Below are 23,495 nucleotides of genomic sequence, written 5' to 3' on the forward strand. Positions count from 1 at the left end.
AGTCACCTGTGATATCTTTATTGTCTTTGATTATGTCTATGTGTACAAAAAGCATGCAAAAAATAGCATCTTTATATGGTTTGGTACATATTTACATAGTAAGAGTTGCATTCAGTGCTTTCTCGGGCCATGCTCTTTTTTTGTCCATTTTCTTAGATTTTTGTAATAGGTACATTCAGATCAATGCAGCAGAATACAGACGTCTATAAATAACCAGCAATATCAGGCACTCTGACACGAATAACTAGGCAGTTCAAACTGCAGGTATGCGAGCGAGACAGTGTTCTACGATCTATATACATGAATCAATTCTGATATACTTTTGAATCAACATTTGTAAGAAATGAAAAAAAGCATAAAGCTTTGATAGCAAGAACGTTTCGCAGCTACAAAGTGCGTCAAACTGGCCACTTTTCTCTCACTTCCTTCAGAGACTCATGTCAAACAGCAGAAACCTTTATAAATATGGGTAGACAAATGATCAAACCTCATCTATTGCACATGAGCTGAAACCCAGAAAATAAAATAAAGCCTTCACACTTGAGTTGATTGCTCAGACAGAGTATGGCATTTTGCTGCATATGTTTAGCTTATACAAAAGTCCTGAAGGAAACCATTTAAAGGGGTTTTAGACATTATTTGTTTTGTCTCATAGATATCAAAAGCAACAGGGAACCTAGAGAGAGGTTTGTAAAGGTTATAGCAAGGGACATGCCGTACGTCAAGACACTAACAGGTGCATAGCATACATCAAGAAGTAACAGACAAGACAACTGCACATTTAAGACAGAATGGACACATGCGACTGCACATATAAGAGAAGGGGGGTCATTTAAAAACATTCAATGGATTTATACACATACAGTAAACACACCTTAGAGCTCCTGAACACAGAATATGCTACTCCATTCTCTCTGTATTTCCAGAACAGCAGTGTCCAGACCCTGAGTACCACATACAGAATCCTCATACACAACAGAAATGAGAATCCATTTAATGCCTAAATCAAATACTCTATACAAACAGACCAAAAAAAGACTAGTCGTTTGGCACTGAAAATGTTTTTTTCTGTGTAATTCAGTTTAAAGAGAAAATGGTATGGGCAAGAACCAATCTAGAAGGAGTTTGTGCTTAAGAGAGGGTCAGAGAGAGATGGGGGAAGAGAGAGAACAGGGGAAGAATGTGTAGGAGTGAAAAATGGACCACCATCTGCACAGGATATTAGTGAGAATATAATGAAAGCGCTTCACTGCAGTTTATCAGTCCGTCTTCATAAGCAATAATGAGTCATCTAAATGACTGACATCGGTTAAAGGTTTCCTCTAACCACTTGCTGCTTACTAGAAATAATTGGCAGCTGACCTAATTGAGTCCTGTTTTATTCTCTTGAAATTAATTAAAGGGACAGTTCACCTCAAAATAGTCCAAGCTACTCTTTTCAGATGCGTTTACATGGGCCCTAATAATCTGTTTGTAATCTGACTAGTAGCACAGTCCGAATAAAAAAAAGTCACATGTAACCATGTCAATTGGACAGAATTGGCCAAATTTGATTGAAATTTCATTCGGATTGTAAGGGGTGGTTTAAACCTTTTCTGATCTGTTCGGCATGACAATTTGATTAGATTGAAAAACTACACTGGAAAGTCCTACATAATATGCATGACGTATGATGCACGGAACGAGCTGTAATTGTTCAATATTGTGACATAAATGACTGTTGTGACAATCAAACATTTTTCCTTCCACTCATTAGCTGGGTTTCCATCCAAACGTGAAGCCAATCTTTCCAAAGTTTGCAAAAAAACAAAACTAACTTTATCAGATGTGGGAAGGGGCATTTTTACTGCTTTATATATATATATACTGTATATAAACAGCTAGCCTGGCTAACGTCAGACCTTGAGACGTGGTCTGGGAACCACATGTTAATTTTCTCGTATTTGAGGTGTGGTTTACGAATGCCCAGAGCCGTTTATTGGGCGCTACGAATGTCTATCAAATGCGCCTGTACGTAGCTCATAGCCAATCGTTTCAATTATACCAGATGACGTATGTAGAGCGACAGAAATTCGACGAGGAAGAAGACGAAATAAACTACTTAGAACACTATCTAAGGCTGCATCGAAAGGTAACTTCGCGTCTGATGCCATGTTGGATCCATAGATATAAACAAACTGCTTCGGTGTGTCGCATAGACGTCGTCATCGTCTTGCTGTTCCCTCCCCGTTCTGTGATTGGTTCCCTTTTTGAGGGGAAAATCTGGTCCATGGTGTCCAGGCTGCCTAGCAGCGTGAATAAAATCGCGCTGCGCGCAAGGCAGCATAGGGAAACCCAGGCTAATAAACAGCATGGCACAAAGTTTCATCGTTTGCTCTTCGTCTCTTAATTAGGACCCAAAATATAAAGTAAATAAAAAGTCTGATTTCTAAAACAAAGAAAATAAGCAATGGTAAGAGGATGGTTAGTATGCGACAACAATGGAAATCTCAGTAATTTGTGCAGTGTGCGCATGTTAAAAGATCAAATCCGATTTGAAGCTTGTGACATAAACGCGCACATCAACCCGATCACTTATTTAGCGTTCATATTTAACACTATATTCAAATTCATCAATTGGAATTATTTAATTAGCAGACGAAGGATCCAAGTCCACGGACCGTTGGCTGAACATCTGATGCATGTGGCACACAAAATGGGAAACACTTTGGAAGTTTCGAGGCCATCATCTGATTCAAATTGCATGTGAAAATTGGACAGAATTGTGTGCCATTCGTCTTGCTATGAACAGACCTTTGGTAAATGATAACAGTATTACATTTTTGTGTGAACTGTCCTTTTAAAACAAAAACACTCAGTGGGGATTTCACAATAAAAATGTAATTAATATGAGTGATCTGTGCCCATAATTAAATATCTCGATCGCCAATGCGTATTTACAATGGTTGTCCACTCAGATTCTCTTTGTACTTTCAATACATGGTTCAAAAACAGGGGCTGATGGGTTCGCCTGGCAGACGATCCGATGTAAACAAGGGAGTATTGTTTTGGACTGAGTTAATACAGGCCAAGAGGGACCGTGATGACATTGAATGGCGGTTCACTTTCGTTCCACAGCTAAACACCATATTCAGATCCTTCCCTCAATTGTCTTGTTTGTTTTGAGTGAAAGTGACTCCTTCTCCTTCCGCATCAGCGCACACTTGCTTGCCTTGGTGGCATATTTGCATGTGCGTTCGAGCGCCTGTTAGCACTGCTGACTGATAAATAGGCCTTTTGGAATGTGAAGATTTGGTAAACAATGAAGCATTCTGTTCCTGTAGAGACAAAGCGCTGCGACATGAGAGCCCTGCATCCGGCGCGCTCCAAATGTGGGATTTCTGACATTCATAAACATGGAGAAAAAGCCCTGTTCTAGATAATGCTTATACCAAACACAGTATATTTCGTGAGAAAGCCCTGTTCGTTAGAATTGACTGAATGTGCAGTCATTCATACATCAAGAGCTCTTTTAGTGTCTAGTTACATAAGCCCCTTTGATTCACACTACAACACTGTGTGTGTGTGTGTGTGTCTGTTTATATATTGTATCTGAATGAAATGAGAACATTTTGATAGTATGAAAGAAATGGAAAGCAACAGAGATATGGAAACACCATAATATGGAAAGGGCCATATTCCAGGCATGCAATGACGCGGATAGGGTTAAGAATTGCACATTAACATATACAAAAAGGTAAGACACCAAAGCTATTATTTTATACACATGTACAAACGTTATGATGGCAGCACACTGCATCAACGCCATCAATGTTTTTTTTTAGCTTTATGAGGTGCCGTACCAAATTAATATTAGCATCTTTTGTAAATGCTGTAGTCTTGCTCTAGAAAGCTTATGACATAGTCTGGTTTTCAAACAAACCTGGCCCAGATTCCATCCAAAATCTTCTTGTTTAGCCAGGATAAGAGAACAAAGATGAAAAGATTCAAACTGCATGAAGGAGAAAGTATGGATTTTCGCCGGATTACCAAGGTCAGGTTTACTGAGAACCGTTACTACGGTGTACTTAAAAAAAGGAAGGAAAGTGATTCTTGTGCAAGACTGAAAAAAGTGAAAAGCCTGAATGATGACAAGCAATAGCAGAATCCAGTTCAATGTCAAGGTGAGCCTCAAGTTGGTGGAAACAGAGTGTAGTGTAGCCGTTTGGGTCATGATGGTCATCTGCTCGAAGGGTTGGAAGTGTCTGAATGAAGAAGCGCAGACAATGAGGAACGCTTCAGGATCTATGGAGACACTCAAAAGGTGGGTGGTTCGTCCTCATGCAAGTCCTCGAGCTCGACTTCTCTACCAGCCTCTCCACTGCTCCCCTTTCTGAGAGAGAAAGAAAAACACAGAGAGAAATGAATCATTATCTTTCTAAATGATCCATGCTTTGATCCAGTACTTGATTTCGAAAAGGCAGACTTTTGACTATCTATAGTCTATATTAAGGTCTGGTCTACTATACAGATTATTCAGGTCAAGAATCGCCTACGTAACCACAGATGCTTTGGCCCCCCCAAAAAACCATGGCAATGAAGAAGTTTGAAATTTAATTGAAATAAAATTGATATAGAGAGGCTGCAAAATCAAGATGCAAATCTTGAACATTTGCATTTCATTTAGGGCAAATAAATCTTAAATTAATGATGCCACAATATTCAAAAATATTTAAAATATGTGAATGGTTGTACAGAAAAAAAAAGAGGAAATATGCAGAAAATGTATGAATACTTTATGTCCAAGTAACAAGTATAGATTTTGTTAAGACATTATGCTTGAGAATATCTATTTATTTGTTATCAAGTGCCTCAAGTAAAAATTAATATTTTTAAATGACAAAAATAAAATAAAAAACGTAAAAACAGTTATTAGTTTTAGGCTTGGTACGTTATATATTATATACTACTGTACTGTTCAAAAGTTTGGGGGCAGTAGGATTTAAAAAAAAAATTACATACTTTAGAATTTTCTATTCATCAAAGAATCCTGGGGGGAAAAAATCAAAAATATTAAAGCAGCACAACTGTTTTAAACATTGATAATTATTATAAGAAATGTATCTTGAGGACCAAATCAGCATATTAGAATGATTTATGAAGGATCATGTGACACTGAAGAAATGAGCAATGATGCTGAAAATTCAGCTTTGACATTACAGGATAAAAAAAAAAAAAAATATATATATATATATATATATATATATATATATATATATATATATATATATATATATATATATATATATATAGGAAACAGTTATTTTAAATGATTTGTTTGATCAGAGCAGAACTGGAGAGTTCAGCCAGCTGTTGCCAAATTTATTTAGCCAATTTGTTTAATAAAGCACATTTAGCACATTACTGTAAAAGTATATGATCGTAAAGCACATTGCTGTTGCTTTATAGCATAAAACAAAAAATCTGCAAAATGCATCAAACAGGTGTGATGCATCTGTAGATCGTCTGTGCTTGAAACTATCCAGTATTAAACACTGAAAAATAGAAAACTAGCACACTGACAAACAATCTTGGAGGAAACACAGATGAACATGGGAAGGTTCTCTGCAACAGACAACTGCACACGGAGGTCTCAGAATGTATATGGTGGGATTGAATGAAAGACCACAACATGATATGTTTCACAGGCTTGGACTCTTTTGACAGTGTTAGCAAATACTTTCACTGCCAAAAAGCAAGAGAAATGCCACACAAGGACAGGGTGGAGGCCGATATGACTCTTTCACTGACCCGTGGGAATACATGGAATCTGACAGGGCTTTAGTGACAAATGACAATGACCACCTGTCACAATGAGTTACCTTAACGAGGGCTGGAGTTTAAAAGAGGGCCGGAATGGCCAAGAGTCCCTGCAGCAGAGAGAGAGAGAAAGAGTGGAGGAAAGGGAGGAGAGCATCAGCAGTTTCATATGAAGTAAAGGAGAAGGAACCAGGTCATTATAGAGACTACAGTGAGTTTTTGCTGGTCAGAATGCCAATTACATAAACAGTCGACATTAGACTACATTTAAATTGAGTTCTGCAATAAAAGTCAATTTATGGAAATGGACAGCATTAGCATCAACTACTAAAGAGAGATGCATGTACCAGATATGCTTATAAAAAAACTCATCAAATGCCAAGCATATTTGTCCAGAAGAGACAGCGTTCAACCCCTGTATTTGACAAACACCAACAGGAAATATTATCAACGAACTTCAGTCTGTGCTTCATGAGCATATTAATACGTTACTCACACTCAACCTGCGCTCTGTGGCTAAAAAATTTGAGTGATTTTTAAAGGTGCCGGAGGCAAGAAAAAAATTCCTGATATGTAATAATGTGCAGCCACAATTTCATCACATCCAACAAATGTGTAGTGATACGGCAATTTCTTTCCCCATGCTCCCAGACAGGGTTGGTTCAGTGATGTGTAATTGTGTATAGCGTGTCCTATCCAGGCCTGAAGCGACGGCTTTTTAAACAGAAAGAAAAACGTGACACGATGCAACAAAATAAGAACATATTTTGTTTAATATACAGCTGTGGAGTAGAGGAGCGGTGCTATCCAGCACAAACAGAGAACAATAGGCTGACAAAATGCACTGATATAAAAATAGTGGCTAATACAAATAAGCCTATAATTATTCTGATGTTATATAAACGATAAACGGAAGATATTTAAATTGTATACTATTTTGTATTGTGTGTGTTTGTGTATATATATATATATATATATATATATATATACATACACATACATATACACACACACACAATTGTAATTGAAAGCATGAAAGATGGATTTTGAGATTTGTTAAAGATTACATTTAAAGATTACATTTAAAAATGTTATTTAAGTGAGCACTAGATACCAGAAAAATAGGTAGACATGAGCAGGGACAATGAAATGTCGTGTACTAGATGTATATCCAACATCAGCAGATGCCGATATGGTGGCTATACTAAATTATAATGTGCCTGTGCTAAAACAGGTTGTTAAAGTGTCAATATTCTGACAAAATGAATATTTAAGAGAGATGTAGAGAATAATCTACTCATAAATAATGTATTCATCATGAGTATCACAAGAAATGACTTGCTGCCGTCACAGACTAACAATTGCAGTCGAGTGAGTATGTATGTACGCTTGAGAAAGGGAGGGAGAGTGTGTGTTCAGTACAGTGTGTGTTTAGATGAAAAAGGTTATTAACGGTGCGGGAGGTAGTGTATTCAACCTGACACTGAATTATGGATGACATGCAAATGGTCACCCCTGACAGAAGGAGATTTAAAGGGACGGAGGGATTTTCAAAATGACGATGATAGCTTTCTACCAACCGGGGGCGCTGCTGCTTTTTATCTATTTATTCAGAAACGCTATTACTCAGAGGGAACGACTAACTGACAAATGGCTAATAAAAAATTATAGAGGCAAATGAAAATACAATAAACTGCCTCTTGCAAAAGAAGTCCCCGGTCTGCTGAGTCACTGTATTGATCCACCTCATTTCCAAATCAGACTGCAGTCTTGTCAACAGAGAGAGTTGACACCAAACAAGCATGTCAATTTGTTTACAGATAATCAAATGACCTTTCAGTTTTGATTGTACGAAGAATAACTGCATATGGCACATCTGGAAAAAAAAGAAGCAAAACAAACAAACAAACAAACAATACAATGACTTTGGTCTATCTGGGATGCATACAGAGATAACCAGATTGTTTGTATTGATCCAGGGCATTCATAGGACAGGGAGCAACCCTCTGCTGATTCTGACAGGCATCTAACAGACAGCACACAGAGAGGAAGAGTGAGAGAACATGCTGCTGTCCTTGAACAAACCCCCTCTAATGTGGGAAAAGCAGCAGAGTGGGGACAGAGATGACTTCATGGAGACACTGACTGTCAGCCTAGTGGGCAGAAACATTACCAGCAAAAGGCCTCTGAGAATAACTGTCAAAGGATGGATGGTGCAAACATCCAGAGGAATAAAAAAAATGGAATTATTGTTGTGACCTTTTAAGAACTTGTATATACTGTATATATAGATGCTGAATATGAAAAACGGAAATATACATTTATAACTATATTGCACACTTTTTTGTGCAAACAAAGCACTCACGTTGCTTCATAAATTTAGGTTAAACCACTGGAGTCACATGGATTACTTTAATGATGTCTTTCCTATCGTTCTGGACCTTGAATGTGTAAGTTGCGTTGCATTGCTCCCAATGGAGGGACAGAAAACTCTTGGATTTCATGGAAAAGATCTTAATTTGTGTTACGAAGATAAACAATGGTCTTATGGGTTTGGAACGACATGAGGGTGAGTAATTAATGACAGAATTTTCACCATTTTTGGGTTAACTATCCCTTTAAGGCAATTCTATAAATTGCTATGCGTTTGTCTTGTACACTAAAGTCTGTCAACCATCATTAAAGCGCCACCCTCAGGCTGAATAAGGCAAGGACATTAGAATTCTGATAATTCTGTGTGTGTGATGTGTTTAGTCATTAGAATATAAAGCTTACAAAATGTTTATCATAAACTAGCGCTAAGACCAAGAATCTGCCCTAATTTATGGCCTGGAGTCGCTATAAATATATATATTATAAAAAAAATGTATGAGGGAGTCAGCAGTCTCAGAGAAGCAGAGAAGAAAGAATAGTGAAAAATCAAGTCCCAGAGCTTTGAATGCTACTGCAAAAGAAAAAACGTCTGAATCATGCTACTATGGAAACGTATGTTGGCGGCAGGAGAAGTAATGGGTGACTATTAGCACACCTTCCTGTTCAAATTGATAGACATGACGTCTGAAATATCATGCTGCGACCTTGAATGTGAGAGTGAAAAAAGCAAAGAATAAAAGAGTTGCAATGCTAAAAAGACTTCGACCTCTTACAAAAGACTTGAGCAAAAGGAAAGTCACTTGTATTTGTGCAGCTATATTACTCTGGTTTCCAGTTGGCCATCGGTTGAAACACTTACATGAGAAGACTGCTGGGAGCAGACATGGATCTCTCTTCTCTCCTGCTGGGACACTCAAATGGATTCCCAAAGGAACGCTTCCTTAACATGGCTTTCACCAATATCTACAGCATCACAGGAAAGAGGGGACTAGTTGACTTAACTTACTGTACATATTAAAAGAACACAGATCAGGGATGCAGATCAGATGCAGAAATACAACATTTACAAATACAAAATAGAGACAAAAGCTAAAAATACAACTTTGCATTTACTGAAATGATGATGATGGCAAGAAGGACTAATTCCAGGAAAGTAATCAAGGAAAAGCAGACAGTTCAGAAGCAGGGTCAGTTTGACATGTGATGAGGTTTCAGTTGTTTGGTTGAGGTCTATTGTGTGTCTTAACCTTCTTATTCATCCACTCATTGACAGCAGTACTATGCAGTATGCACTAGACACATTTGGCTTGTGTGTGTTCATGTAACTACAGTTCAGCAACTCATGAACCCTTACACACAGAAACTCTTGTTCTTTCTCTGTTTCACTTACTACTGCAGACAGACTGGGGACAAACTTCACTGAATTCTGCACCTCCTCTTCAGTGACTTCTACCGCAGTACAGTGCTCCTCTTCTAAAGGCAATGGGTCTGTACCATCCTGAGTCACCCAGGGGTCCACCTGAAAATACACACGCACACACGTATATAACATGCTGTGTACACGTCATTCCGTCAGGGCCGTCGCTAGTGGGGTAAAAGGTGGTGACAATTACAGAAATTACACAATTACACAAAATCCAGCTGTTATACTATGTAGCCCCCTGTTGTATGAATAATTCTAATATTTAAATTAGTTGTATGCCTGAGATTTAAATGAAAACCACAAAAACCTGCAATTTGGTTAAATATTTTTTTCCAAATATATGCTTCTCTTACCTCCTTAAAAATGGTTTAGTCTGATCTAAAATATTTATTAACTATTCAGTCAGTGACAAACATCAGATCTACCCAATAAAATTGTAAGTCCCACCCCAGCTCGTGAACAGAACCAATCAGAGTTCAGGCGGCAGTGCCTGAAGTTAACGATGAACTTGGTGGAAGAGCAGGAAACTGACTGACTGAAAAATGTTGGGGAAAAGAAAACATAAATCAGGGAACCAGAAACGCCATGAAAAGAAGGAGAGGGAGGCCAGAGAGCTGTTGTATCCCAGTCGATCAAGACGTTCTTAAAGACAGTTGCATTGTTATTTCGCTGGGAATAAGAAAACTACCGTCTACAGCCTGCCGGGTACTGTCACTTTTCATTATCGGCGCACACCACAATCGACCAAATGATTACGTGGTCAAAATCCCTGTCTTTTTACACTTTTGTAAATAGAGTTAAAAAATTTACACGAGTCACGACGCATTGCATTATGCACTTGGCCCGTCGGCTGATGTATCAAGAAAACACAAATACAACACACTGCACTTGGATGAATAAATCTATTAGCTTTATTTAATAATATATAATAATAATAATAATAATAATAATTCATTACATTTATATAGCGCTTTTCTCGGCACTCAAAGCGCTTTACATAGAAGGGGGAATCTCCTCAACCACCACCAATGTGCAGCATCCACTTGGATGATTTTACCAGTTCCATATTATCTTTATTCAAAAATAAGACAATAAACGATTTTATTTTTTTTAATTTGACTGCATTCTTGTCCATTTCTAAATGTTTACTTTTTGATTTATGAATTATAACAGACTGATGGTGAAAAAAACATTATTTTACTTGTTAGTTTTTTTTTATTGGTTTTATTATTATTATTGAACAATTTCTTGCTTTTTGTTAGTTTTTATTCGTTGTAATTTTTATATAAAATGTTTAACTTTTAAAATAAAGGTTTTACAACAACATCACCATCTTCTGTTACATGTGGGCCTCCATGCTCATCTATTGTACAGTATATGATATTGGTGGAGGGTGGTGGGGGCCCACATCAATATTTTTTCAGGGGGCCCTGAATCCACCAGCTACGGCCCTGCATTCCGTCCATCCATCCATCCATCTGGCCATTTAACCTATCATTTCATTTATTCATCCGTCTACCCATCCATCCATCCATCATCTTTCTTTCCTTCCTTCCTTCACGACAATTCATCCATTGATCTACCCTACCAATTATATGTCTGTAGATCCATCAATGCATATATCCATCTGTCCTTCCATCAACCCATCCGTCCGTCCATCCATCTAATATTCTATCTATCCATCCATCCGTCCATCCATCCTTCAATGCAACCATCCATCATTTATCCTTCCATTCATCCATCCATCTATGTCTATAGATCAGCCCATACATCCATTAATCAATCCATCAGTCTGTCGATCCATCCATCCATGCATCCATCCATCCATCCATCCATCCATCCATCCATCAGTCTGTCCATCCATCCATCGGTCCATCCATCCATCCATCCATCCATCCATCCATCCATCCATCCATCCATCCATCCATCAGTCTGTCCATTCATCCATCGGTCCATCCATCCATCCATCCATCCATCAGTCTGTCCATCCATCCATCCATCCATCCATCATATATCCATCTATCCATCAATCCATCAGTCTGTCCATCCATCCATCGGTCCATCCATCTAATATTCTATCCATCCATCCATCATTTATCCTTCCATTCATCCATTCATGTCTGTAGATCATTCCATCCATCCATCCAGCCATCATGTATCTATCCATTCATCAATCAATCGGTCTGTCCATCCATTCATCCATGCATCCATCCATGTCTGTAGATCAGTCCATACATCCATCCATTCGTCCATCCATCCAGCTGTCATATATCCATCTATTCCTCTATATAGTGTTTCATCCATCAAGCCATCATCTTCTATACTTACATTTATCAATCCATCCATCAGTCTGTCCCTCCATTCCTTGGTCCATCCATCTAACCTTCTATCCTTCATTTCATTTCTCTATTCATCCATCAATCTTTTCATCTATCCATCCATCTAACCATTCATCCAATCAGAAAATTATTAAAGAAATAAAATATTTGTCCTAATAACAAAGTTAGTCTGAAGGGTATGAGAGTAGAGCTATTGAGTGAATGTAGGCCGAGAAGCTCAGATTAAAGTGTGCTCTGGGGATCGCTGCTTTAATGGAACATTTTCTGGGTAATGACATGCAGGCAGGAGTCTCTGATGGCCGAGTGTGTGTGTGTGTGCTAATTATTCACACTCACTGTCACACTGAGACAGCAGACGGAAGTTTCCAGAACTGAACCAAAATCCTTCTCCATAGGGATTAGCTGATGTGTTTCTGTCCAAACAGCTAGTCTGCTAGATGGTGCAGAAGCTATCAGAGACATTGTGTCATATTAACACTATCCCTGTATGTGGCTCAGGAATGGTCTTTGATAGAAGCACTGGAGTTACTGTGAGTGAAGACTAATGATACATTTCTTTTAGAGAAACTGACTATAATTTCAATATTAAGTGATGTTGCACTCTCTCGCTGATATGCAGGAAGGAAAATGTAGGTGATTTCTGAAGGATAGCATTGATAAATAATACTAGCCCAGCCAAAAAGGTCAAATATGCACATTCATTTCAGTGTAAATAGATGCACTCCTCAGTGAATAATAACTCAATATCTTGCAATACAGAGTGGTGAAGATGAAGGTGGAAGGGTTTACTCTACACTTTCAATCTAAGAAGTGCTCCTTTCCATCATATGCACTGTATACTTACTTTAATCTCGGGAACAGTGATCCTGGCGTCTGGGTTTTTGTCCAGCATTCGTGTGACCAGGTCCTTCAGCCCTTCGCTGATAGCTGGCCTGAGATATTACAGAAAAACAGAGAAAACAGCTGAAAACACAAACCTTTTGAAGGGATCCTTTTGAATTAGGTTGAATCTCTCAAATAATTTTCCCTCATTCCCTTAATTTTGGCTTGTTGTAAGCATAGAATTAAAAAAAATTAATTAATTAAAAACATTTGTGAGGTTTACGCTTAGAAAAGAAACCCAAAAAGTGAGTGAAGCCCCTTGTCATGTACACTGTTTTTGATTCACAGTGATGACATTGTGATATTTTGCAGTTAGTTTAGCCAGTGAGAACACTGCAGCATGACATCAGGGACCATGTGTGTGTGAGAGAGAGAGACGCGTTTTTATTTGCTGACGATTAGTCCAAACACATACACCAGATGACATGTATTCGGATGGCCTCTGGCCTTCCACACACAGACAACAGACTTCATCAACGTATCATAGACCTGCACGAGCATACACAAATATCATACATAAACCAACACGCCTCAAAATAGCATTCATCTCACACTGTCATACACTCAAACATCTCTGACATTTCCTTTCTCTGTTTCTGTGGGACGACAGATGCGTCACACACAGCGAGGGGCGACTTACGTCTCGGGGAACTCCACCGGCTTACACTTGATCTTATTGTGAAGTGCCAGAATGTACTCATCAATAAATGGGCACTGGAGGACAAGGAAGAAAAATAGAGGAGAGGGAGGGAAGGTTAGACGGATGAGTGATCAAAATCATCAATCACACAAATGTCACTGCAGTAGCACACTGGCACACATTGATCTTACTGATAGATAATTCCTCAGTGAAGAATTACTGCTATCATTCTGATTATATCAGTATATGAGCCAACTCACCTTCCCATACACGAAACAGTAGAGAGTCACTCCCATAGCCCACACATCCAGAGCCTGAACAAGACACAACTTCTGTTATATTGATGCAGGAGCTATTGAGATAAATGTCATTTCTTGAAGAGAGTTCATTCAAAATTTAAATTCTGTTGTCATTTATTTACTATCATGTTGTGCCAAAGCTCTATGACTTTCTTCCTAGGAATGCAAAACAAAATATCTTAAAGAATGGACTAATGTGTACTCAATAAGGGTCGGTAAAAAAAAAAAAAAAAGAAAAGTAGAAAACAATAAAATAATTGTGTTGCTCAAAGATGCATTAAATTGATCAAAAGTAACAGTAAAGACATTTTTTAAGTAAAAAAAAAAAAAAACTATTTCAAATAAATGCTGTTCTTCTGAACTTTCTATTCATCAAAACAGCCTGAAAAAAATGGTTTCCACAAAAATATTAAGAGGCATACTGTTTTCAACATGGATGCTAATAAAAAAAAAAATTCTTAAGCATTAAATCAGCATATTAAAATGACTTCTAAAAGATCATGTGATACTGAAGGCTGGAGTAATGATGCAGAAAATTCAGCATTGCCATTACAGGAATAAATTACATTTTGAAATACTGTATATCAAAATAAAAAATTAAAATTAAGAAACTTCTTTAAAAAAAATCTGTTGAAACAGTAGTGCAGCTCTTTGACACATTTATGGGAGAATTAGCAATGTCCCATTCATACATTTTTTTTTTTTTTTATTCTATTGAGTCTAATTTTTCAGCCTAAGGTTTGATTGGCCTATCAGAACACATACCAGCAAAATCACCACAGACACGCATTACCTTTCCACTAAAGCTCTGGCGGTTGTCTGACAGTGTCTCTGGGGCCATGAATGCAGGAGTACCAGCAGTGCTGGAGAGACAGGCATCGTTACCTTCGAACTGGTTACTGACCCCAAAATCAGCGATTTTGACATGGCCGTCATCTCCAAGTAATAAATTAGATGGTTTGATATCCCTGTGAACGATCTTCTGAAAGTGCACTGAGCAAAAAGAGAAGGAATATGATATTTTGAGTATATCATCTAAAAGAATAACAAGATGAAGGAGTCATTCCAAAAGTTCAATTTACTGATGATTAGCTGAAAATCTCAGAATTGTATTAGACTTCACAAAACAAATGTAACGCATTGGCCCTCAAAGCTTAGAAATAATATAGTAACTATAGTACAATATAGTAATATATTAAATACTTAATTTTTTATAATACAACAAGTATAAAAAATATTATTATTATTATTACTAGAGATGGGTGACACCACATGCTATCAAGGTCAATATCACTAAAACCGATAATTAAAATGTAAAGTTAGAGGATCAAATTATTTTAAACATTTAACACTATATTTAAAAGTCATAATAATACATTTTATAGTCCTGCAAAAGATCATTAAACAAAAACACTTTATATATTATTATTATTATATTATGTGAGGATCAATCTTCTAAATGCAACATCAAAAAGTATTTAAAATTCAAGACTAATCCATCCAGGCCTAATTGTGATCAGAAAAAAATTAAACATTAACATACCATGTAATGCTAATCCATACTTACACTGTACAAGTTACTTAATTTTTAACTCGAAACAAGTTTAATAAAGCTACTAGGTTGAGCATGGTAAGTAAAGAGGAGGTACAACATCAAGTGTGTCTGACCGCAAGAGGTCTCAGCTTAAAGGTATAGTGGAGGATTTTCTTTTTCCGGGTGGGTAGCCTATACTATTGGTCCACCTAAGTGTCAATCATTCTGGTGATATGTTTACGTAAGGCCGTCGTACGTGCTCGTCCTTTCTGCGCATGCGCACTTTCAGGTGTATATGTGTGGTGAGCTATGGTTTCAGCCATTCATTGAAGCTTGCCGTTCTCACCGGGTTTTTTCTAAATGTCTGAGGGTCGCAAGAGAAGTGTCTACGAATTGTATGACAAGAAGAGAAAGGCCTCTGAAGAAAGAAACAAGACCAGTGTTTTTGGGAGAATATTTCACACACTGGCGTGTGCTAAAAGCACAGGTTGGGCTTCCCACTGATGCCTCAGTCGCGAAGTTTCTACTCGACAGGTAAAGTTTGGCATGCTATTTGGAGAAATCCATTTAAAATCACTGCTAGTAAAAGTTAATGTAAGCTATGATTAGCGATGCTAGCGTTTAATAGGCGTTCCCTCTCGGGAGCAGGGAGAGTGTTGCGCATGTGCATTTTTTCAAAAAGTGGAGAGGGCGGTTCTTTCCTAAAATTCGGGAAAATCCTCCGCTATACCTTTAACTAAGGAACAGTAGAAAGGATCAAGAAGGTCACCCTGTGCACACTGAAGCTGAATTTGATTGGTTAAGAGACGCCTTCTTGTCTCAAGTGGTCAATCAAAGATAACCTGCCCACCACTTATCATCTTTCAGTCATGTGTCATTACTGGTTATACGCGACAACAAGAGCCATGTCTAAGATGTCTTCAGATGACAAGCATGGTAATGAAAAAAGAAAATCCATTAAGGAACAAAGAGATGTGTTCAAAGCATTAGCAGGTTACTGCATATAATAATTTGATCAAAGTCAGCAAAGCAAGGTGAATGTAACACATAGAGTACGCCACAGCTTATGTTAATCGTCTCTCAAGCAGTTTACATATCATAAACCCCCCCCACACAGATTTTTTAGATAACTATTAATTAATTATATTGACACGGCTCCCTAAGGTAACTAGCATAGTGCTAATGAAATAAACAGGATATGGACACATACTCTGATTGCAGTCCACAAATTAAAGACACACAAAGGAGTTCATTGTGAACATGGACTGATTTGTAGCGAATCATGCAAATGGTCTGTTGCCATCCAGACGGTTGCCACAGGATTCAAATGAATTGATGAAAGCCGAGTTTCCACTCGAGCAGAACAGACACTTGGCAATCTACTCAGCTTAGCTCATTCTCCTTTTTTGTGCTGCCATCTTATTTAAAGGCTCAATACTATTTAAGCTCAATCAACATATACTGTCGATTAACTAATGATTTTGACACGTCCCGTGTTTTCTTTTAAAAAGCAAAAATCTTTTTATTAAATTCACTTACAATAGAAGTGAATAGGGACCATTTTTGAAGGATTTCAAAGCAGAAATGTGAAGTAAAAGCGCTTACAACTTATTTGTATTATTTAAGGTGTACAGCTGTTTAAAGTTTACAGTCGTTTTAGGGTTTATCACATATTGTGTTGTAACTTTACACTGAAAAGTTTAGTAAGTGATTTTGTTTTTTTACACAAAAGCCATGATAACACACACATATTGTTTACATTTTGCTCCTTTGTAAGTGCCTCACTGTAACCCAGATTTTTGCTTTTGGAAATTAGTTTATGTGGTAATCAACATTATGCCACATACTGTTGATTGAGCTTAACTTTTTCTTCCCCCATTTTATGTAACTTTAAACATCATTATGTAATCTTTATGTTCCAAAATAAAATCTCATGTTTCTTCTTTTGATAGATGAGAGATCAGAACGGCCTTAAGAAATAGCACAGACTTGTTTTAATCAAGAAACGATGACCTCCCCCACGCACACATACACGAGCGCACTGCCACATTCGCTCACTTCATTAGCCTAACAGGATGCCATGATGAGTTAGAACAACAAACATAGAGATGTTTCTTGAGACAGAGCTCTCTTGGGTCTTTATTTTTACTCGAGTAATGATTAATGTCAGCCGCTCATCTGTAGGAGTTTGATTCGCTCTTCTCTCCTGGGATTTATTTAACTTCAGATGCTCTATTACTAAAACCAGGTCAAGGTGGTCTCCTTATAAACTGAGGATGGAACACAGTGAGGTCGACCCAGCAATTTGAAGAAAGGCTTTTAAAAATAAAGGAAATGACTCACAGTACTCGATGCCCAGAACAATGTCTCTGAAGTAGTGGCGGGCCTGGTCCTCACTGAAGGGACTGTCGCTGGGAACCTCCATCACAGGGCTGGTGACCAATGGAGACACTTTATTGTAAGTTAACTGATAAGGTACAGATAAAAGAGAGTAACAATTCATGAAGAGAAATTGTGAATGAAATGATAGGTAGAGAAATAACCTCAAACATTTAGTCTAAGTCACAAAATCATTTTGATACAATATAGTGTCTGAAACATCCTCTTGATGTGATTTCAGCATGAAACCAGCTTGATTAATAACAAATATTTTGATGTAGTTCAGATTTTTTACTTACCTTGCAAAAATGCTCACTGACCCAACCATAAAAATATGATCGATTTTATTTTTTAGCAATCTATTTTTATATGCAGCAGAAAAAAAAATATTCCTTGTATAAAACATTTAATTTCAAATATTTAATAATAATTACATTTTCAATACAACTGTTCATTACGTTGTTCTTTATAAACATTAATAGCTGGAAATAATAAATTAAAACAATTAAATTATAAAGAAAAGGAATCTGGAAAAAGAAACGCAATTTTGCTTTTTAAAACAGCAAATTAAATGTTACATTCATGATGATTTACCCATTTATTAATGAACTATTTTTGAAACACAAACGAAATAAACAGGTAACTATGTTTATGTAAATTAGAAACAATATAAAAAAAATATATATATATATAAAAAAACGTGAGCCATCTGTTCTGTGCCAGTTCAGATTATTGAAAAAAGGGGCATGAAATTATAAGACTATGTCTTCCTCATGCTCCTATTCAGCATTGAATGTTATTATTTTGTTGTTGATGTGATTATTATTGTGTCTGTAATAACATCATGACTGAATAAAGAACTTGAACTTGAACAATATACATGTATTTACATTTTATTTCTGATATATGTATATCTGCTATATATATAATATATTATGGTGTTTTTAAGAATATTATAACTTATTTTTGTTGTTTCGACAAAATCTCATCTAGCCTACGTTAGTCAGCTAGACGACATAAACTTAGTGACCTTTTTAAATCAGAAGAATCCGAAACAACAGTACAGTACATCACAGAATGGCAAATGTTTTTCTGTCGCGTTCTATTTTTGCCAGCAGACTCTTCTCTGTTCGCAATTTTTTTCAAACTGGTGATTGCCCGGAGGTTCGAGCTTTAGCTTTAACCTTTCTCGCTCGTTGTGACAACTAACCTAAGTAGCCGGAGAAACTTTTCTGTATTTACGGATATAACGAGACACACGCAGCGAGTGAGGCATGTATGCGATTTCCCATGAAAACCATCCCTACAGGTCTAAAATATAAACACTTATAACAGGCTTATACCATAGTGAATACCATAGTAAGACAAAAACATGTTTTTGAAGAAGGATTGATAAGGTATTAACTCATTATAAAATTTTTTTTCATTTTGAACCAAAAAAAAGTTACATCGTGTAAGTTAGCAAGACATTACAACAAGGCCACACTGGGCAAGTAAGAGACATCAGTGAGAGAACAGAAGATGCTGTGAAACTACATGACTGTGAACACAGAGTGGATGGAATCCTTCAAAACGAACTGTGACTGTGAGATTTACATAAAAACCAATCACACAAACCACTTAGCACAAAACAGGGTCCTCAAAAGGCCATTTCATTCATTACCCACAGGCAGTGAATCACGATTGAGCAGAAAGGCCAAATATATTCAGCCAGGTCTAGTGAAAATAGACCATTCTGTAATCATGCAAAGTAAGTTTTAATCTGCTCTTTTCAAGGCATAAGCCCACAAACACCAGGGATACTGAACAACACATTTCTCTCCAAAAACAAAGCCATGCCACCTGGCAGAAACTCATTCAACCTAAGAAAAATGTCACATTTGGAGGGAAAAAGAAACCAAAAAAAATTTAAATAAAAAGGTCTTATAATAAACTGGAAGACTGCTACCCTTTAAATTAGCTTTTTATGGATTTAGAAACGCAGAGAAAGCAACAGAATAAATAAACACTACAAGTAACAGAAGTAATAGAGAAAAGATTAACCATGCAATTTTTTAATATGTAGAGAGAAAAAAGTCTATTAAATGACAAAAAACATTAGAAGTGATCTAGAAAAAGATGCGAAAAAGAGTCTGAGTGAGAAAGTGATAACATAACCATTTAATTAATCCCTTTGGAACAAGGGAGGAAAACAGGGAAAACTGAGTCAGATCTACTGTAAGTGATAACAGATATGCACGACTGGGCAGTTGATGAAGGAGGAATGGAGTGATTAATGGAAGGACAGAGCATGGAAGATAATGTGGTGAAAGTGGACACACAGAATACTCACCCCTTCTGCATCAGCTCAAACACTGCAGAGAGATCAGAACAGGAGAAAGGGAGTCATTAGAGCAAAGGACATTCTGTTATTGACAAATCCATTATTCAGTGCACTTTATGAAATGTAATGTTCACAGTCCTCATATAGCATGTCATAGCCTTATATGACCAGACTTTTTTCCGCATATAAGAATGATCTGTGCTTTTATTCGCAGCATTGCTCAGTGGAGGTTTGTAGCAGTCCATCAGCACAAACACCTTATTTTCATTCTTACAGTAGGAGTCAGAGGAGACAACTAAATGTGTCTCACAGTCTTATGTATGAGACACTTATTCTGCAGAATCTCACGTCAGCCAATTAGGAAGACAGGCAGCACAGTTTGAACTATTTGAAACAGTCTACTTTTCATGAAAAAGTAAAGTTTATAATGGTAGACTTCAGGGGGTTCATACTGGCAAATATTTTGCAGCGACAAAACGCCCAGAGTTCATTCATTTTCAATGAGAGTTGGTGATGTGAGACGATATGAGCGACATTAATGTGACAATGCAGTGAAGCGATGTGATGACTAGCAATGAGAGCAAACAGCTTAATACTACAACCAATGAACAGACCTTGAAAAGAAAGATTTAAGCATGTATTATGTGTAAATATGGGGTTAATTTTGATGATTGGAATACTAATACAATATCATTCACAAGTGTCGGTTCGGTATGAAGCTTTTTATATTTTTGAAAGAAGTCTCTTGTACTCACTAAGGTAGCATTTATTGGACCAAAAATATAGTTCAACATTCATAGTGTGAAATATGATTCCAATTTAAAATTATTTCTATTTTAATATATTTTAAAATGTAATTTATGCCTGTGCTGTCAAAGCTAATTTTTTTAAGAAGACATTACTCCAGTCTTCAGCGTCACATGATCCTTCAGGATTTGGTGCACAAGAAACACTTCTTATCAATATTGAAAACTGTTGATTAATAGTTTTGTGGAAACCGCGATACACCCCCCCCCCTCCCCCCCTCCCCCCCCCAGGATTCTTTGATAAATAGAAATTTCGAAAGAACACTATTTATTTGAAATAGAAATCTTTTGTAATATTGTAAATATTTATACTGTCACTTTTGATTAAAAGTATTAATTTATTTAAATAGAAATCTTACTGACCCCAAACCTTTGAACTGTAGTGTAAATACAATTGGTCAAATGGATGTTTTAGAATGACCATGCATAACTTTAATACAATGACAACTGATCAAACATTAGCTACTGTAAAACACCATCATTTGCTGCATCTTTTACACAGAAGTGCCATTTTACCACTAGAATTATTATGGCAACAAAAAAAGAACATACCCATGTGAAGGTTGTCCTCCGCTGGATCATCCAGCACCTGAAACAGACATTTTATTAAAAACACCACTTGCTACATGCACTGTATGATTTCCAGCATTCTTGGGATCTAGGAAACTCTGTGACATCCATTAGTAGGTTCAAAGCAAATTATGACTTTTTTCTTCATTGATTATGTTGGAAAAATCTGTGGAATTAAACTGCTCAGTTTGTGAGTACAATTTTTCAGAAATCTGCTGAGTTTAGCAGGCACAGATTCAGTGTGAGTCTGCACATGAGGACACAGCCTGATTTCAACATAAAAAAATAAGGGCATCTACAGCTGCAAACATTACAGAGGAGCTTTGTGGGAAACATACTCTTCAGCAATGTTTTAACAGCTACAGTACACTATTACGCAGAGAAAAACATCAGACTGTCCAACACTACATGAAAGACAACATTTTAGAAGAGTGTGTGTGATTATTGCCTCAGCTCGCTTGGCTATAAAGCTGTGTGTGCAAATACTATATGACGGAAAAAGCATATGTCATTCTATGTCACTGCTTGGAAATGTTCCCTGATACTGGAAAAGCTAGAAGCTAAAGCTACACTTAATTTGAAAACAGCCAAGCTACTGGCACAGAGTCGCTACTTTTACTCTGGTGATGAGATTCAATAAGCATCAGGTGCACCTCGTCCTTCACTGTCAGCAGAGCTCCATTTCTGTATTCCTTCTGTATTCTATACTCTTGACTTCAGACTGTACTTGGGCCGGCAGTAGGAGAGGGAGTGTAGGTGGTTCCTCTGGTTCACTTTCTAAGATTCCTTTAAACATTTTTCATGCTCTGTTTCAATTTTCTCTTGCATGCACTCTCTCACCCCTCTTTTCTAATTTTGCTGACGTACGTGGGTGCTGCTGTGATTGAAGAGCACTCAGACGGAACCATAGGGGGAGAGAAGGAAAGGCGCTTTTCTCCTTCAGCCTCCCTCCATTCTACCTCCCTGCGATCGATTGCACTCATCTCCACCCTATTCTCAGGACATTATGGGCTGATTTTCATTGTGTTGCTATTATTCTGTCCCCTCTTTGGCACAAATTACATAATGACACATGACTAGGTCGTCTGGGTGTGTTATTGAGTGGTTGGTGCAGAAGTCCATTTCCTTCAAAATTTCATCTCTCTGTGTTTTTATAGTATTTCCCATTTTAACTTGAGGTTTACACCTGACTGCCAGAGACCCAGTGTCAAACAACATATCTTTCAAGTGGTCGTCAAATAATGAATCATTAATCAAATCATTCATTGGTTTGGAAGGAAGGAAGGAGGAACAGAGAGGAGGACGTTTGAAAGAAAGGAAGGAAGGAAGGAAGGAAGGAAGGAAGGAAGGAGGAACAGAGAGCAAGGAATGAATGAATGAATGAATGAATGAATGAATGAATGAATGAATGAATGAAGGAATGAAGGAAGGAAGGAAGGAAGGAAGGAAGGAAGGAAGGAAGGAAGGAAGGAAGGAAGGAAGGAAGGAAGGAAGGAAGGAAGGATGGAAGGATAGTTCAGAGGGATTGTTTGTTTGGTTGTTCTTCTGTTCATTCTTTGAGGAAGGAAATTTGAAATGACATTTGTTCAGAAGGAAATAACTTTGCTCAGAAAGAAAAGAAGCTCATTAATTCAGAAAATATTAAGAAAGGAAAGCATATTTGAAAGAGAGTTTAGATGGAAGGACTTCCTTGTTAGTCGAAAAACAGCTTTTATTGAAACCAAGCTCCTCAAACGACTTGTTTCAGATTTGGTCACATTATGATGTAATCATGCGATGAAAGACCGCCTCTGCAGAAGAAAATCAACGCCTACTTCTACATCATTGCATCTTTAGCGCCACCCACCGACTCCAGCATGTCATGTAATAGTAAATACAAGAGAGACACAAACAGGATTACTCCAGCAACAAAACCATAGAGATGCCTCTGAGGATTACAAGACGTTTTGCACTGCCACTACTTTGCCTTTCTTGTGATTTTAAGATTAAGAAAGCGTGGATGAACTTTAGGGTACATTTACACGACAACGATATGCTTAAAACGGAGAAATTTTTCCTTTGAGTTTTCCTCGGATAGATGACACCATTGTCAAAACGATCCCCATTCACACGGATCGGCAAAAACGAC

The 23,495-nt window shown here is 37.3% G+C and overlaps 1 protein-coding gene across 4 annotated transcripts in view; it reads right to left on the reverse strand.

Annotated features, from left to right (window-relative positions):
* Nucleotides 1-2: 2 nt before the first annotated feature.
* The window catches only part of camkk1a (calcium/calmodulin-dependent protein kinase kinase 1, alpha a), a 130,895-nt gene continuing 107,402 nt past the window's right edge, over nucleotides 3-23,495 (reverse strand). For 3 of the 4 annotated variants that reach the window (XM_082170658.1, XM_082170659.1, XM_082170660.1), the window contains exons 8-18: nucleotides 21,350-21,386; nucleotides 20,001-20,022; nucleotides 17,633-17,721; nucleotides 14,549-14,748; nucleotides 13,717-13,770; nucleotides 13,457-13,530; nucleotides 12,779-12,866; nucleotides 9,563-9,691; nucleotides 9,032-9,135; nucleotides 5,862-5,909; nucleotides 3-4,372 (exon numbers count right to left, since the gene is read on the reverse strand). In XM_082170658.1, the coding sequence (XP_082026784.1) occupies nucleotides 4,297-4,372; nucleotides 5,862-5,909; nucleotides 9,032-9,135; nucleotides 9,563-9,691; nucleotides 12,779-12,866; nucleotides 13,457-13,530; nucleotides 13,717-13,770; nucleotides 14,549-14,748; nucleotides 17,633-17,721; nucleotides 20,001-20,022; nucleotides 21,350-21,386 (921 nt within the window). In that variant the 3' untranslated portion in view covers nucleotides 3-4,296. The remainder of the gene's footprint in view (nucleotides 4,373-5,861; nucleotides 5,910-9,031; nucleotides 9,136-9,562; nucleotides 9,692-12,778; nucleotides 12,867-13,456; nucleotides 13,531-13,716; nucleotides 13,771-14,548; nucleotides 14,749-17,632; nucleotides 17,722-20,000; nucleotides 20,023-21,349; nucleotides 21,387-23,495) is intronic. The other variant, XM_082170661.1, reaches the window with a different exon arrangement.

The sequence above is a fragment of the Leuciscus leuciscus genome (genome assembly GCF_965113295.1).
Source record: "Leuciscus leuciscus genome assembly, chromosome: 5".
NCBI classification, from domain to species: Eukaryota; Metazoa; Chordata; class Actinopteri; order Cypriniformes; family Leuciscidae; genus Leuciscus; species Leuciscus leuciscus.